The sequence below is a fragment of the Saccoglossus kowalevskii genome, chromosome 13 (genome assembly GCF_978046115.1).
Source record: "Saccoglossus kowalevskii chromosome 13, keSacKowa6.1, whole genome shotgun sequence".
Lineage (NCBI taxonomy): Eukaryota > Metazoa > Hemichordata > Enteropneusta > Harrimaniidae > Saccoglossus > Saccoglossus kowalevskii.
The window spans coordinates 29,952,790-29,969,737 of record NC_140653.1 but is presented as its reverse complement, the minus strand read 5'-3'; the positions used below and the strand labels follow the sequence as shown (position 1 = coordinate 29,969,737).

The 16,948-nt window shown below is 32.5% G+C and overlaps 2 protein-coding genes across 6 annotated transcripts in view; both read left to right on the top strand.

Moving 5' to 3' along the window:
* Positions 1–10,946, top strand: part of LOC102806257 (uncharacterized) — a 30,510-nt gene extending 19,564 nt beyond the window's left edge. For 2 of the 3 annotated variants that reach the window (XM_085507193.1, XM_085507192.1), the window contains 4 exons: positions 5,425–5,481; positions 7,350–7,483; positions 8,902–8,971; positions 9,753–10,946. In XM_085507193.1, coding sequence (XP_085363319.1) covers positions 5,425–5,481; positions 7,350–7,483; positions 8,902–8,971; positions 9,753–9,872 — 381 coding nt within the window. In that variant the 3' untranslated portion in view covers positions 9,873–10,946. The remainder of the gene's footprint in view (positions 1–5,424; positions 5,482–7,349; positions 7,484–8,901; positions 8,972–9,752) is intronic. The other variant, XM_085507194.1, reaches the window with a different exon arrangement.
* Positions 10,947–12,719: 1,773 nt separating this feature from the next.
* The window catches only part of LOC102807546 (hydroxylysine kinase-like), a 78,651-nt gene continuing 74,422 nt past the window's right edge, over positions 12,720–16,948 (top strand). For all 3 annotated transcript variants that reach the window (XM_085507186.1, XM_085507185.1, XM_085507187.1), the window contains exon 1: positions 12,720–12,816. The gene's annotated coding sequence lies outside the window, so the exon portion shown is untranslated. The remainder of the gene's footprint in view (positions 12,817–16,948) is intronic.

Sequence of the window (16,948 nt, the reverse complement as noted above, 5' to 3'; positions counted from 1 at the left end):
GTTCTCAAACAAACTAACCATGCATACCTACATGTACCAATTATACTGACTATCCATTCTCAAAAAAACTAACCATGCATACCTACATGTACCAATTATACTGACTATCCATTCTCAAACAAACTAACCATGCATACCTACATGTACCAATTATACTGACTATCCGTTCTCAAACAAACTAACCATGCATACCTATATGTACCAATTATACTGACTATCCATTCTCAAACAAACAAACCATGCATACCTACATGTACCAATTATACTGTCTATCCGTTCTCAAACAAACTAACCATGCATACCTACATGTACCAATTATACTGACTATCCGTTCTCAAACAAACTAACCATGCATACCTACATGTACCAATTATACTGTCTATCCGTTCTCAAACAAACTAACCATGCATACCTACATGTACCAATTATACTGACTATTCATTCTCAAACAAAATAACCATGCATACCTACATGTACCAATTATACTGACTATCCATTCTCAAACAAACTAACCATGCATACCTACATGTACCAATTATACTGTCTATCTATTCTCAAACAAACTAACCATGCATACCTACATGTACCAATTATACTGTCTATCTATTCTCAAACAAACTAACCATGCATACCTACATGTACCAATTATACTGACTATTCATTCTCAAACAAAATAACCATGCATACCTACATGTACCAATTATACTGACTATCCATTCTCAAACAAACTAAGCATGCATACCTACATGTACCAATTATACTGACTATCCATTCTCAAACAAACTAACCATGCATGTACCAATTATACTGTCTATCTATTCTCAAACAAACTAACCATGCATACCTACATGTACCAATTATACTGACTATCCGTTCTCAAACAAACTAACCATGCATACCTACATGTACCAATTATACTGACTATTCATTCTCAAACAAACTAACCATGCATACCTACATGTACCAATTATACTGTCTATCTATTCTCAAACAAACTAACCATGCATACCTATATGTACCAATTATACTGACTATCCATTCTCAAACAAACAAACCATGCATACCTACATGTACCAATTATACTGACTATTCATTCTCAAACAAAATAACCATGCATACCTACATGTACCAATTATACTGACTATCCATTCTCAAACAAACTAACCATGCATACCTACATGTACCAATTATACTGTCTATCCATTCTCAAACAAACTAAGCATGCATACCTACATGTACCAATTATTCTGACTATCCATTCTCAAACAAACTAACCATGCATGTACCAATTATACTGTCTATCTATTCTCAAACAAACTAACCATGCATACCTACATGTACCAATTATACTGACTATCCGTTCTCAAACAAACTAACCATGCATACCTACATGTACCAATTATACTGACTATTCATTCTCAAACAAACTAACCATGCATACCTACATGTACCAATTATACTGTCTATCTATTCTCAAACAAACTAACCATGCATACCTACATGTACCAATTATACTGACTATTCATTCTCAAACAAAATAACCATGCATACCTACATGTACCAATTATACTGTCTATCCATTCTCAAACAAACTAACCATGCATACCTATATGTACCAATTATACTGACTATCCATTCTCAAACAAACTAACCATGCATACCTACATGTACCAATTATACTGACTATCCGTTCTCAAACAAACTAACCATGCATACCTACATGTACCAATTATACTGTCTATCTATTCTCAAACAAAATAACCATGCATACCTACATGTACCAATTATACTGTCTATCTATTCTCAAACAAACTAACCATGCATACCTACATGTACCAATTATACTGTCTATCCGTTCTCAAACAAACTAACCATGCATACCTACATGTACCAATTATACTGTCTATCCGTTCTCAAACAAACTAACCATGCATACCTACATGTACCAATTATACTGTCTATCCGTTCTCAAACAAACTAACCATGCATACCTACATGTACCAATTATACTGTCTATCCGTTCTCAAACAAACTAACCATGCATACCTACATGTACCAATTATACTGACTATCTATTCTCAAACAAAATAACCATGCATACCTACATGTACCAATTATACTGTCTATCCGTTCTCAAACAAACTAACCATGCATACCTACATGTACCAATTATACTGTCTATCTATTCTCAAACAAACTAACCATGCATACCTACATGTACCAATTATACTGTCTATCTATTCTCAAACAAAATAACCATGCATACCTACATGTACCAATTATACTGACTATCCGTTCTCAAACAAACTAACCATGCATACCTACATGTACCAATTATACTGTCTATCTATTCTCAAACAAAATAACCATGCATACCTACATGTACCAATTATACTGACTATTCATTCTCAAACAAAATAACCATGCATACCTACATGTACCAATTATACTGACTATCCATTCTCAAACAAACTAACCATGCATACCTACATGTACCAATTATACTGACTATCCATTCTCAAACAAACTAACCATGCATACCTACATGTACCAATTATACTGACTATCTATTCTCAAACAAACAAACCATGCATACCTACATGTACCAATTATACTGTCTATCTATTCTCAAACAAACTAACCATGCATACCTACATGTACCAATTATACTGACTATCCGTTCTCAAACAAACTAACCATGCATACCTACATGTACCAATTATACTGACTATTCATTCTCAAACAAACTAACCATGCATACCTACATGTACCAATTATACTGTCTATCCGTTCTCAAACAAACTAACCATGCATACCTACATGTACCAATTATACTGTCTATCTATTCTCAAACAAACTAACCATGCATACCTACATGTACCAATTATACTGTCTATCTATTCTCAAACAAACTAACCATTCATACCTACATGTACCAATTATACTGTCTATCCATTCTCAAACAAACTAACCATGCATACCTATATGTACCAATTATACTGACTATCCATTCTCAAACAAACTAACCATGCATACCTACATGTACCAATTATACTGACTATCCATTCTCAAACAAACTAACCATTCATACCTACATGTACCAATTATACTGTCTATCCGTTCTCAAACAAACGAACCATTCATACCTATATGTACCAATTATACTGTCTATCCGTTCTCAAACAAACTAACCATGCATACCTACATGTACCAATTATACTGACTATCCATTCTCAAACAAACTAACCATGCATACCTACATGTACCAATTATACTGTCTATCCGTTCTCAAACAAACTAACCATGCATACCTATATGTACTAATTATACTGACTATCCATTCTCAAACAAACTAACCATGCATACCTACATGTACCAATTATACTGACTATCCGTTCTCAAACAAACTAACCATTCATACCTACATGTACCAATTATACTGACTATCCATTCTCAAACAAACTAACCATGCATACCTACATGTACCAATTACATACTGTCTATCCATTCTCAAACAAACTAACCATGCATACCTACATGTACCAATTATACTGACTATCCATTCTCAAACAAACTAACCATTCATACCTACAAGTACCAATTATACTATCTATCCGTTCTCAAACAAACGAACCATTCATACCTACATGTACCAATTATACTGACTATTCATTCTCAAACAAACTAACCATGCATACCTACATGTACCAATTATACTGACTATCCATTCTCAAACAAACTAACCATGCATACCTACATGTACCAATTATACTGACTATCCGTTCTCAAACAAACTAACCATGCATACCTACATGTACCAATTATACTGACTATCCATTCTCAAACAAACTAACCATGCATACCTACATGTACCAATTATACTGACTATCCATTCTCAAACAAACTAACCATGCATACCTACATGTACCAATTATACCATGACAATACCTACATATACTACGGTAACTTAATGTGATGTAATGAATATAGGTACAGTGACTCTATATACATCCCTTTGAACATCTGACTACTTATTCAAGCAAATTGGTTTCACATTTTGTAGGAGCATCTATACACTGCCTTGAGAAGAATGTTAATCAGAGAAATTATCGTTATCATTGAGCCTCTCTATTTTGACACTTTTTGTTTGTAATGTATCTTTTTAAGTAGTACATGCATTCATAGAGAATATTCTATGGTCAAAATAAGTAATAGTAAAGTAAAGTATACAAAACTGTACAACAAATGTAATTTTTGTTTATATTGGCTTTTATTGGACATGTGCTTTTAATAGAACAAATACAGTATTGTCATTATGATCACACAGACTGATCATCTCCATCTGTACCATGTGTTGTCTTGTACAAATGGAAAAATCAGAACTTCAGGGAATACTTGTGTTCATTTAGATGAGAATTTAAAGGTCAGGATAGAGTATGTGTTAATAGAAGCATTCAATGGGTTGATTGTCTATGCTGAGTGGCGTATTCATACTCACATGGAAATGTTGTAAAAGGTCTACAGTACATCAGATGTTATCTAGGGAAACAGACATAGGTCAATTAATTTATGTGATATAGTTATATTGATGATGCTTTAATAAAACATCAGAAACAAATTTTCAAATATCATTAATAATTTGGTTGCAGAGAAAACATCATTGTTTTTTTTTAACAGGATGCCACTGTGACTTTATAAAATCAAGTTCCTGTGAATGCTATAAAATCTCTGGTAGCTAAAATTTAATAGTTGACAATAGTTGATTAGTAAATATTGTTTAGGCATATTTATTCTGTGACTAGAAACTGAAAGTACTGTAGCCACTTTAATTTTCATGCAAAATTTTGTAGCAGTGAAAATTTCACTAGGTTTCTTACTGCAAGTTACAGTTACATTCATAAACTTTAATCTCTTAACGACAAATAATGAACATTTCTAGCATCAAAAATGTATCAGTTATAATTTTTTTGCTGCAATTGCCTGTACTGCATATCAAAATGTGACAGTCTGACTGATACATATTTCAATTTCAACACTTTATAAAATCAGTGCATGCAACATGCGTGGCCTTGACGTCATTGCTGGTGATCTGAAGGTGGCATACTGTAAAAAACTTTATTTTCGCTTGGAATTAATTTTCGCTGTTTTCGCTGAAGGAATGATTCAGTGAAAATAAAATCCAGTGAATATACATTTTTCCTATATTTTACATTCAACTTGTCAAAAATCAGTGAAAATAAATTTTATACAAAACACCCAAAAAGTCTTTTCAGTGAAAATTAATTCTAGCGAAAGTAAATTATTTTACAGTAATTTATTTGGGCAATGCATGCTGGGATATCTTCAATTATCTTGGGTGTGTTGAAACAATGCATGCTGGGATATCATGATTATAATGAATTAATGCTTTCTGCTCATTTCTAGGCTAAAAAACATTCCATTTCCTTACTTGCTTCCAGCTCTCTCTCCAGGGAACCACAGGTATCATTGTTTTCTCAATCAAAGTAAATTTTCACTTCATATACTTATTACATTATATAACAAAACAGAAGATGTTAGGAATTCATCTACTGTGTTAAGTTAACCAAGATTCCAGTGTGAGGACATTCAATCTATTAAAATAGAATTATACATATCATAATTTATAGTTTTAAAAACATGATCAAAATCTTGTCGTTATTGATTGGTGACCAGTCTTTGATGCTATAACTGGATATTTAAATTAACTGTTAAATTTTGACTTTATAAGCATAGTAATATCACATTTTTTTATAGTCTTTAATACAGATACCAGTACATTTTAATGTCCAGTATTTTATTACTGACATATCTAACTTCCATCATGCTCAATCATATAATATATTCAGGTCTCTGTGTCATATGTATTGATTTCAAATCTACAAAAGACAATTGTTAACCATATCATGTTTTATGTATGCACAATTACATTTTATGGAAAATGCTTCTTAAGGTAGAAGCCAACTCATCATTTTTGAGAAAGCATGTCATAAATCGCATGACAAAACAAAAAAAATACCTTAGCATTAACAGTATATCATTTTATCAGCCTATGTCAGCCCAAAATGACCACTATCCACTAAAATACAACCAATATTTTTCGAAAATTAAGCTGGTGACCCCCAACTTTTTTAAAATCAATATTCTTATATTGCCAATTTATTTATTAAAAATTGGATAATTTGTTGGGTTTTGATTTCATGAGTAGGTTTCTACCTTAAATTTGTTTAAAAAAAATTGTTTACACAATCTTTGGCAAGTACATCTTTCATATGTACATAATGTTTAATTAAAGGGTCACATTCTGTAACTCATGTCATATGTGAACTGTCGCTGTCCAAATTCTCTGTTAAAATAAGATCATGATTTAATTATGAGATCAATACAATCACATAATATGTAGAATTAAATCTTTTAGCAATTTACAAACATTGGTAAAATTTGTATATATTTGGGAAAAACTTAAATCACCATTTCTTTGTATTCTGTGGTTTGCCTTTAGCTTTTCTTTTTTTACAGTCATTTTGTTCCTTCAATATGTGCGCAGAATGACACATACTTTTATTTTATCCTCTTTCTGCAAGTAGTCTGGCAATTCAAGGGCTGCATGGCTTTGTAATTATATAACTATTTAATACATTAACCTTACAATTACATGCTGGCTTTAGTCACATTGTATGTTTTCTATATAATCATAATGTCTATTTTAAATGCATAGCTGATATGTTTTAAATGCTGATATGCTTTAAACAGTTAAAAAGAAGTCTTAGTTAAAATGTGTGTCCCATCAACAAATTATTGAAGGAAAATCATAAGTAGATCTCACACTGTTATTTCACATATTTCACATAAAGCTTCATTATTAAAGTAGTAATAGTTTGAGATTTATGTATAATTTTTAAATTTCTCCTTTAATTATATATACATGGGGCAATCACATTTATACATGTCTTCTAACACTATACAGTTTTGACTTCCAATTTAAAGTTGCCTTCCCACTTTGCAAATCTGTGAGGTACTATCCACTGAACAATATATACAGAGTACAATCAAATGTACAGATGTTTATATGTTTTTAGCTCGTTCCAGGAATTTGCAAAGTGGAAAGCAACTTTAAAACACCAGATACCACAGTGTGGTTGGTGTGCTTTCAATTACACAGTAAGTTAAACACATTTTTGCAATAAATGTGCCTTCATTACAGAATTATGTGTTTCTGAGAGTGTTCTGGTGCATCAGTGTGTATTTCTACAGTTATATCAGTTTTACAATGAAATCTATGCTTACTTCTCATGAGTTTTTTGTTTAAAATTTATCAATGCATCTTGTAGCCGGAGAGCAGCTCGGAAGGTCGTGATTTTCCAACTGGCTCCTCACCACTTCCTCCGATAAGTAGCCATTCATCAATCAAAGATTGGACTTGTTCTGATGTAAAGGAATGGCTTGTTCAATGTGGCATTGAGAGGTATGATTCAAGATTAGTATTATTCATTTATTTATCAGTTACTGGAATGCGGAATAACAGAATAAATGTGTTGTACAGCATAAATGCACAATAAGCTTGCTGATATTAATTTTCCCTAGAATGCTAGATTTTTTGAACAATGAAAATATCAGAAAATACTATAATACTGCATTCTTAAATATTCATTGTAACAAAACTTTCATGATTTTTCCAATTTTAAAACAATACATACAATAATGCTAATACAGTAATGCTACTTCCTGTCATATATAATATGAAACAGAGAATTATGTTTTGGCTTCTGTCCGTCCATCTATACAAGTGTCTGTCCAACATAATTTCTCAGAGCTGCCTAGATTGATTAAGCTTGTACTGAGACAATTCATAATGGTCTACATAATGATATGCACATTTACATACATATTACAAATCAATATTTGGTGTCATCAATTGTTTTTCGGGCATGTGATCGATTTTATTCTAACTTGGCACTGACATTATTCATAGTGGGTTACTGATGTAACTTGTCATTTTACAAGACAACATGGCAAGACATAATGGGTTGCATGTCCTTGTGTGGTATTTTTTGATTGTTTTAGTTTTTTTTTAACTGATAGGTTCCTGAATGACATCAGTTTGTATAGTGATTTGATTCAAAATATCCGATTGTTGGTTATGTTAGTTTAATTTATATGAATTTTTGTGTACTTATAACCATTTCTCAGACCTGCCTTGACAGATATTGTTCAAAGTTGTTCAAAATGGCACCAAAAATAACATTCTTTTGTGTGTTACAGTGACGTATTTTGAGAAACTTGTCCTAATATTTTTCAAAAATTTATATTTTTAAAACAGCTCCATTAAGCATAATGTTAAACAAAAGTTGCATTTATAAACACTTTTTAAAACACAGATTTTTGAAATAATTCAGGAAAACAAAAAGTACCTCACCATTAACAGTATATTATATTTTCAGCATATGTCGCCAAGCCTACAATTTGAGATATGGCACAAAATCTGTGCCATAGGCACCTACATGTATGGTAAAAGCATTATAATACGGCCAAAATGCCACTCTCTACTAAAATACAGCCATCATTTTGTACTTTTAAACATTTCTCAGACCTGCCTTGACTGATATTGTTCAAAGTTGTTTTGTGTGTTGAATGTTAATTCAGTTAAATACAAATAATGACTGTATGATTCTCAATGATTTGTATGTTGTATAGGGATGCATTTTTAATGGTGTTACTAGTATTTGACTGATCTGCCATCACTTTGCAATTTGTACAGCATAGAGCTGTGTACATAGCTGTATACTACACTAACAAGTACAAGGATTAGTAAATCTAAAATTTTTGCATTTCAATGCAATTGTTACAGTATTATTTTCATAACTGATTTTCTTATTTCTACAGATATAATTCCATGCTCATTGATCAACTTGATGGTCAAAATCTTATACAGCTGATTAATTTAAGAAATGAGGTACATAACAATAATTTATAATAAGTTTCAGAATTATAACACATTTTGCAATATGTCTAATTTGAAAACAAATTTTGTAAAGGATGGCTGTGGCTAACACACTTTTGTGATATTTCCTGAAAATTATTTTCTGTTTAGCTGCATTCACAGATCAATTTCTTACATGGACAATCCTTATTCATATACATTGAATGAGTCTTTTTGGAAAAAATATGGTAATATTTGGTCTAAAACAATGTTTTCTCTGGTATAGGAAAATGCTCAGAGCAATTTTGTTCAAAATTGATACAACGACAAATTATACATGTAATAAAATCCATATTATTACATTAAGGGCGTAGTTTTGGACAGACCATACCGGTACTAAAGGTAAATTTCAGCCAGTTACTTATGACTGGAATAGTTTGAGAATGACTCTCATCATAACATGTGACTTTTTATATCTTGTTGAATTATTAATCTCAGTTCTTATTTTGTCCAATTTCGAATCTAAAATGATCATCACAGAAGGGAAATCGAGTAGTCATTGAAACTAGTTTAGATCCCCAGATTTGTATTTGCTCTTTGTGATATATAAAGCAATATAAATGTCATACATTAATACTAAGTGGAATCATAGGAAGGTGTACTGGTTAAAAATCCATGTCTTGCAGCCTGGTTGCAAAATAGTTGTATTGTCTATGTTGTGGGTTTCAACTGGAAAACAAAATATTAAGCAAAGAAAGAGTGAGACACACAAGTCATATTCATTATTTTGATGGAACTATTTATTTCATTTCAGGCTCCAGAATTCTTCTACAAAAGTTTGCAGAAAGATATGGGTCTACAACTTCTTGATATTCTTAAGTTTGCACAGGAGCTGCAGCAACTCAAGCTTCAACCTCAGACTGATTGTTCATGACGTTGGTGTAATACTCCTATCACAGAAAACTTACTGATATACCGGTATGGATTGAAAGCTTTAGTCATACCACAGATGTAATTTGTACTTATAAAAAGCATTAATATATGCACACGCTATGGTTGTAAGTGTAGTATATACAGTGTGTACAAGTCTGTAAAATTAATTATTGTGTGTAGTAATGATTGATGGATCAGTTGAATAGGAATCATTAATTTTAAAATGTATATAAACACTTGTTTTCGACATAAAAGATTTGTTATTGTAATGTTTTTTTTAAAATGACAATGTTATGCTGTCTCAGTTGAGTTACAATTACGCTTACATTGTATCTGTAATGTTCTTATTATACTACTAAGTAACATTCCTAACTTTTTTATTACATTTATCACTTGGCTAGATACAATAATATAAAAAAACTCCCTTGGTGCATATATAATATACTGTATTCATGTCAGTTTCAATGATTGAAGCTTGAGTTTTATGAATATTTTTAAATGTTTATGCAGTGCTCAATGAAATCTTTCACACTGGGAAAGGAATTTAAAATTTTAATGATTACAAAACTTTGAAAAAATAACAATACAGGTTTCTACACAAAGAAAATTGAAAAGTTGCATCAAACAGAAATCTGTGCTGAAAATTTGAAATATCTCAGAAAAATATCCTTTGTAGTAAATCTGAGTGGGAAAAGTTTTGAACCAGAGATTATTATGTAATAGTTATGTATGATTTTACATAGTTTTTATTTGAATTGCTTAATATATGTTGTTAATAATGGCAAACTCTACCTATGGGTTTAACAAAATTAAATCTATTCTCTCAATATAATTATGGAAAGCGATGTTTCTATTTTCATTTAAGCTGAAAATTTAATTCTCACACAAACTGATCTATTACATGTTATTGTCATTTTTGTCACATGATTTTTGTATGACAGTATTATTATATTTATTGGAATTACCTCAACAGTGTTTTGTTTATATTTATCCTTGGTGCTGATGTACTTATCTCATAATTTAATGTTCTTGTAAACAAGATTTTATAAACTTATAATATGTATGTTTATATTAATGATTTCTTTGTATAAATTAATTTATTTGTGTTTCATTCAAATATAACAATCTATCCAATCAAATTCAGTGTTTCTAGGTCATATCAATCCACTGCCATCGCTTGCCATTGTAGATGACAGCAAAACTATTCTTGTAGGTTTTTCGTTTGTCCATCAACAATTACATTTTCATCTTCTTGACACCTACCAGGTTTATTGCTTTGATACATAGTTTGTAAGTATCTTGGGTTGGACCTTTATCTGATTTGTTCATTTTGTGATGATGTCATTAATTCTCTATTTTTAGCGAACATTTTAGGTAAAAAATGTTATTTTCGACTTCTTCAAAAATGCTGATCCAATTGCTTTGATACATGTCATATGTGTACCTTCATCGGACCTCTAGTAGATTTGAATATTTGGTGACAATATCTTCAATTTTCTAATTTTAGTCAACATTTTTGGTAAACTTCTTCTTGATGACTGCTAGTTTGATTTAAATAATACTTGTTGTACATGTACATGTATCTTCTTGGATGGACACGAGCAGAAAGTATAGATTGTTGCAGTCTGTAGCAGGGGCTGCAATCTTTTGAACCTTGTAGTCCAAAGAAGTTTTGTGATGTCCCTCGTCACCATTAAAAATAAATGATTTTAACAAAGTTTGGCTAACTGCAGACTAACTGCATCAATAGGTTTTAAAGCCAAGTTTTCGATCTCAGAGGAGATCGAATGTTTTTGCTGTCCATATCATGTCTGAGAAATAATCACTGTCAAATATTGCACCACGCCATCTTTGTCCAATGCCCTTCAACATATTCAATCAACAGCTTAGACTCGAACATAGTCTTGAACTCTTCTGCACAATGTTCTTACAGGTCCTCACAAAGAATACATGTGGCGTAACTCAAAAAACAAATCAAATTAAATCAAATACTACTGCCTGTGTGGTGTTTTTCACTAATCCAAGACATTGCCAGAGGTATTCAGGACATTTTCTATGTACGTCAGAATACCACCAGTGCTTTGCCAGTTGAAGTAATATAATGCAGTGAATCATAGAAGCCAATAGAAACTATTTTGAAGGGAATTAAGTTATATTTTAGAAAACTATGGGACAAATGTACTGTTTGATCTACCCTCAGATAAACCTATATTTTATTTCTTGGTAGATTGCAAATACATTCACTGTCGATTGGTCATAGCACAAATAGTACATCAATTGAAAAGTTTGGCTGAAGAAGCTTTGACCACAGCAGGTTGTGCCTGAAATGTCTGAGCTATTCAGGTTGGATCAACTTTAATATATTCAAATTACGCATTTAATGGTACAATATTAATTAGCATTTACTTAATTAATGAGCATTTACACTGTAAATTTAACCAGTTTCTTTTATTTACACACTTTTTAGTGTTAGCAACACATTATAAACCACAATTAACACTATAATCGTGCACAAGTCGTGCCCCAGCGAGATTTTACTGGGCAGACAGCTTTCAATCTGTGAAGTGCTCGCACATTATTCAGACAGCGCATGGAACCGTCTAAAGGTAATATCTAACTTCATCTCCTAATGTTTATCTCAATCGACCCAAATTACAGTTCTATAATTTTAATAAGATTCGCCAATGTGATATGCAAACAGTTCCAAGCATTTGACACAAAACTGTCGATGTAGTTATAGTATCGTTGTGTTTTTAATTTATTCGTGCCCACCACAGCGTATTTAGATCGCCAAACCCGTGTGGGCGGTTTGGTGTGTAATCGTTTTTGTTTCCTGGGATCTGATGTTGTCTCTGTGTTGAACAAAGCATCCCGGTCCTTCAATATTGCTGTCAATCAAAGGCTTATTTAAGTCAAGATCTGGATTCTTGTACCTTATAGACTTGGTTCGTAAATATTTATTTGGATAATTGATATTTTATGACCATTGTTTTCAAACCTGTGACAAAATCGAGAATATTATTGTTAGACCTTTTGTGTCTGCACTAAACATGGTGGCTTGTCTACGGCAACAGAGGTGGTTCACAACATTGCATTTTATGTACAATTTATACAATTCATTTACATTTTGAAAATTCCTTTTTATTTTATAACCCTTTTAATAAACATTTTCGGTTCTGAAAACGATTTTTAAAACCCACTTTCTTCCCTGAAATCTGTTTTATTTTAAAAAAACAATTGTTTTAATCCATTTTTGTTTTGAAAATCCGCTTCCATTTTTTAAATCCATTTCGTTTTGAAAATCTATTTTTATTTTTAAAATCCATTTTCACTTTTAAAATCCATTTTCATTTTAACTGTCTTCCGTTGACTTTCGTTTTTCTAACTCAATTATATGAAATAATTTTTGAACGCCATACATGCAGTGTAGCTTCCAAAACCAAAACCAATATGATAGAAATTTTGCATAATATCATGTACCAGTATAATATTTTATTTCAGGTAAAAAATAGAATATTTCACTGTAATCCACTGTAATCAACGCACATTGTACATTGCAGTTATTGTGCTCAGGATTTGTGGACTTTTTCACAATGAGACATTCCTATAAAAGTTGATAAAACTGTTTCCATGAAAATGAAAATACCTTAAGAACCGCATCCACATTTCACAGATACTTCCCAGCCGAGTAATACAGATCTGATGTAGGTGTTATTTCTATGTCTGCGAATGGTGTTCCATATACGAACCTCTGCAGGTAGACAGCATGTTGCCCACTCTCTGTGAAACAGTTTATTTCGATATATAATTTATTTTGTATTTCTCAGTGTAAACATTCTTACATTGATTATTATTAATTGTAGACGATATGATGTATATACCATATATGGATGATTTAAATTAGTTGACTGCTTACACCATTAATATTTCAAAAATAATCTCACCTTTCGTGCCATACCACGTGATGTAATTACCATCAGAGAGCTTGACAGGCACAGGGCAATTGATATTGTCATTATTTAGGCAACACATCATTTCAATACGTCCCATCAGTAACTCTTCACACTTAGATTCTTTTAAATTTATTATTTTTAGTACAAATCCTGTAGTCTGTGCTTCTACACTAGATGATACATAGAAATTCTGGTTGACGGAGCCTGTCAGTTCTTTTATGACGTCAATCTCTAAACAATAACGTGTGTTAACAATTTCCTTGGCGGTTCCTAATGTCAGTGTTGGTTTATCGTAAACACTGTCAGTTGACTGTCTTTATTGTGGTATCGCTGCTGCCACGACAGAATCAGTTTGCTTTTTCCTGTGAATAACAATTTGCATTGGGCCTATGTTAGTAGTAGTGTCATCACACATTCTTATTGTGAATCATGTAAATCACCGCATTCGATAATACCTCGGTAATGATATTATGCCATGGAAAAACTTTTCCTTAGTCTGATCAATGTTATAATTTCAAATTCAGACATTTTTAGGGGCCCAAGCCCGAAGGGCGAGGCCCCTATTCTTATTGTCCGGTTTTTTCTTCTTCATCATCTTCTTCTTTCTTCCGTAACTTTTTTCGTCAAGCCGTTTGAGAAAACCGCTGAACAGAATGGTCTGATAATGCTCTATACTGATAGTCCATAATGTGAACTGGTGCAACATGCTTTCAGAATTTCAATTGGACAATTAGTTTGGCAGCCATATTGGATTGAAATAAAACCGGAAGTGGCTGTTTGACCACTTTCTGAGGGTCTAGGCGTCTAGATTTTTTTATGGTATATAGTACAACTCATGTGTAATAAATATCAGCAATAAAAACTTTAGCGGTCATGTGACTTTTCCCGCCATTTTGTTTTTCCTAAAAACGGCAAAAAACACTTGAAAATCTTCTTCTTCAGAACCACCAAGCAGAATGCTCTCATATGTAGTATTTAGCTTCTATATATGAATCCCATTTATGTTTGAAAAAATGTTTACGATTGGTCACGTGGTTTGGCCACCATTTTGGATTTCTTCTAAACAGGAAGTAGTTTTTTACTCTGGCAACACTTGAGGGAATATTTTCAATTTTGCTTCATGGCATCTGTGTATCAAGCCCTTTCAGAAACCTGAAAAAAATTTCAGATCAGTCACATGGTTTGGCCGCCATTTTGGATTTTAAGCAAAATTGATCAAAAGTTTGGGTATTTGTTTCTCAGAGACGATTCAACCAATCTACTAGATGTTTTTATATTTACCATGCCTGGCCTTAGCTGCATACGAGAAAAATAATATTATTTTGATCAGTCACGTGGTTTGGCCGCCATCTTGGATTTTGTGAAAATAGAAATTATGCAACTACATGTTTTGTATTAGTCTGATTTCTTTCAAATTTTGTATGTGCATTTGTGTCATCAGATGCATCATTTTGCCCCAATAGCACACTGTTAGGCCACGTGGCTGGGCACCCATGGGGTGGGGGCTTCTAACCTCATTAATATGCATAACTGTTATAACTCAAGCACTGTTGTAGTTAGGATGATGAATCCTGTGTTATTATGACAACCTTGAACAAGAGATTCGATTAAAATAACAAATGACCATATATGGTCATGTGAGCTCATTAATATGCATAACTGTCATATCTCAAACACTGTTGCAGTTAGGAAGTGGAATCCTGTGTTATTATGACAACATTGAACAAAAGATTTGATTAAAATAACAGATGACCATATATAGTCACGTGAGCTCATTAATATGCGTAATCGTTATATCTCAAACACTGTTGCAGTTAGGAAGATGAATCCTGTGTCATTATGACAACAGTTAACAAGAGATTTGATTAAAATAACAGATAACCATATATGGTCATATGAACTCATTAATATGCATAACCATTATATCTTAAACACTGTCGCAGTTAGGAAGATAAATCCTGTGTCATTATAACAACAGTGAACAAGAGATTTGATTAAAATAACAGATAACCATATATGGTCATGTGAACTCATTAATATGCATAGCAGTCATATCTAAAACACTGTCGCAGTTAGGAAGATGAATCCTGTGTTATTATGACAACAGTGAACAAGAGATTTGATTAAAATAACAGATGACCATATATGGTCATGTGAACTCATTAATATGCATACCATTATATCTTAAACACTGTTGCAGTTAGGAAGATGAATCCTGTGTTATGACAACAGTGAACAAGAGATTTGATTAAAATAACAGATAACCATATATGGTCATGTGAACTCATTAATATGCATAACCATTATATCTTAAACACTGTTGCAGTTTGGAAGATGAATCCTGTGTTATTATGACAACAGTGAACAAGAGATTTGATTAAAAATAACAGATGACCATATATGGTCATGTGAACTCATTAATATGCAAAGCAGTCATATCTAAAACACTGTCGCAGAGCAGGACGTGTAACAAGTGTCATTATGAAGACATTGAATGAAAGATGTAACTGACATTAGAAATGGCTATATATGATTATGTAATCTCATTATTAAGAACATGGCTCATTATATATCCTGAAAACCATATTTCGATAACCAAACCAGGTAAATACATGGTACCAACTTCATTTTGACCTCATGTTACTGATAATTCAAGCTACCTGATTGTCTAACATGTGACCACATTAATTATGAAACAGAATCTTGTCAGCTTGGGCCCCGGTGACGCCGCTTGCGGCTTTAATTAGGGGCCCAAGCCCGAAGGGCTAGGCCCCTATTGTTATTGTTCGGTTTTTTCTTCTTTCTTTCTTTCTTCCGTAACTTTTTTCGTCAAGCCGTTTGAGAAAACCGCTGAAGAGAATGGTCTGATAATGCTGTATACTGATAGTCCCTAATGTGAACTGGTGCAACATGCTTTTAGAATTTTGATTGGTCAGTTAGTTTGGCAGCCATATTGGATTGAAGTTAAACAGGAAGTGGGTATTTGACCACTTTCTGAGGGTCTAGGCGATCAGGGTTTTTTATGGCATATAGTACAACTCATGTGTAGTAGATATATGAAAAAAAATTCTAAACGTAAACCTCAACTTTTTCCGCCATGTTTTTTCTCCCAAAAACGGGAAAA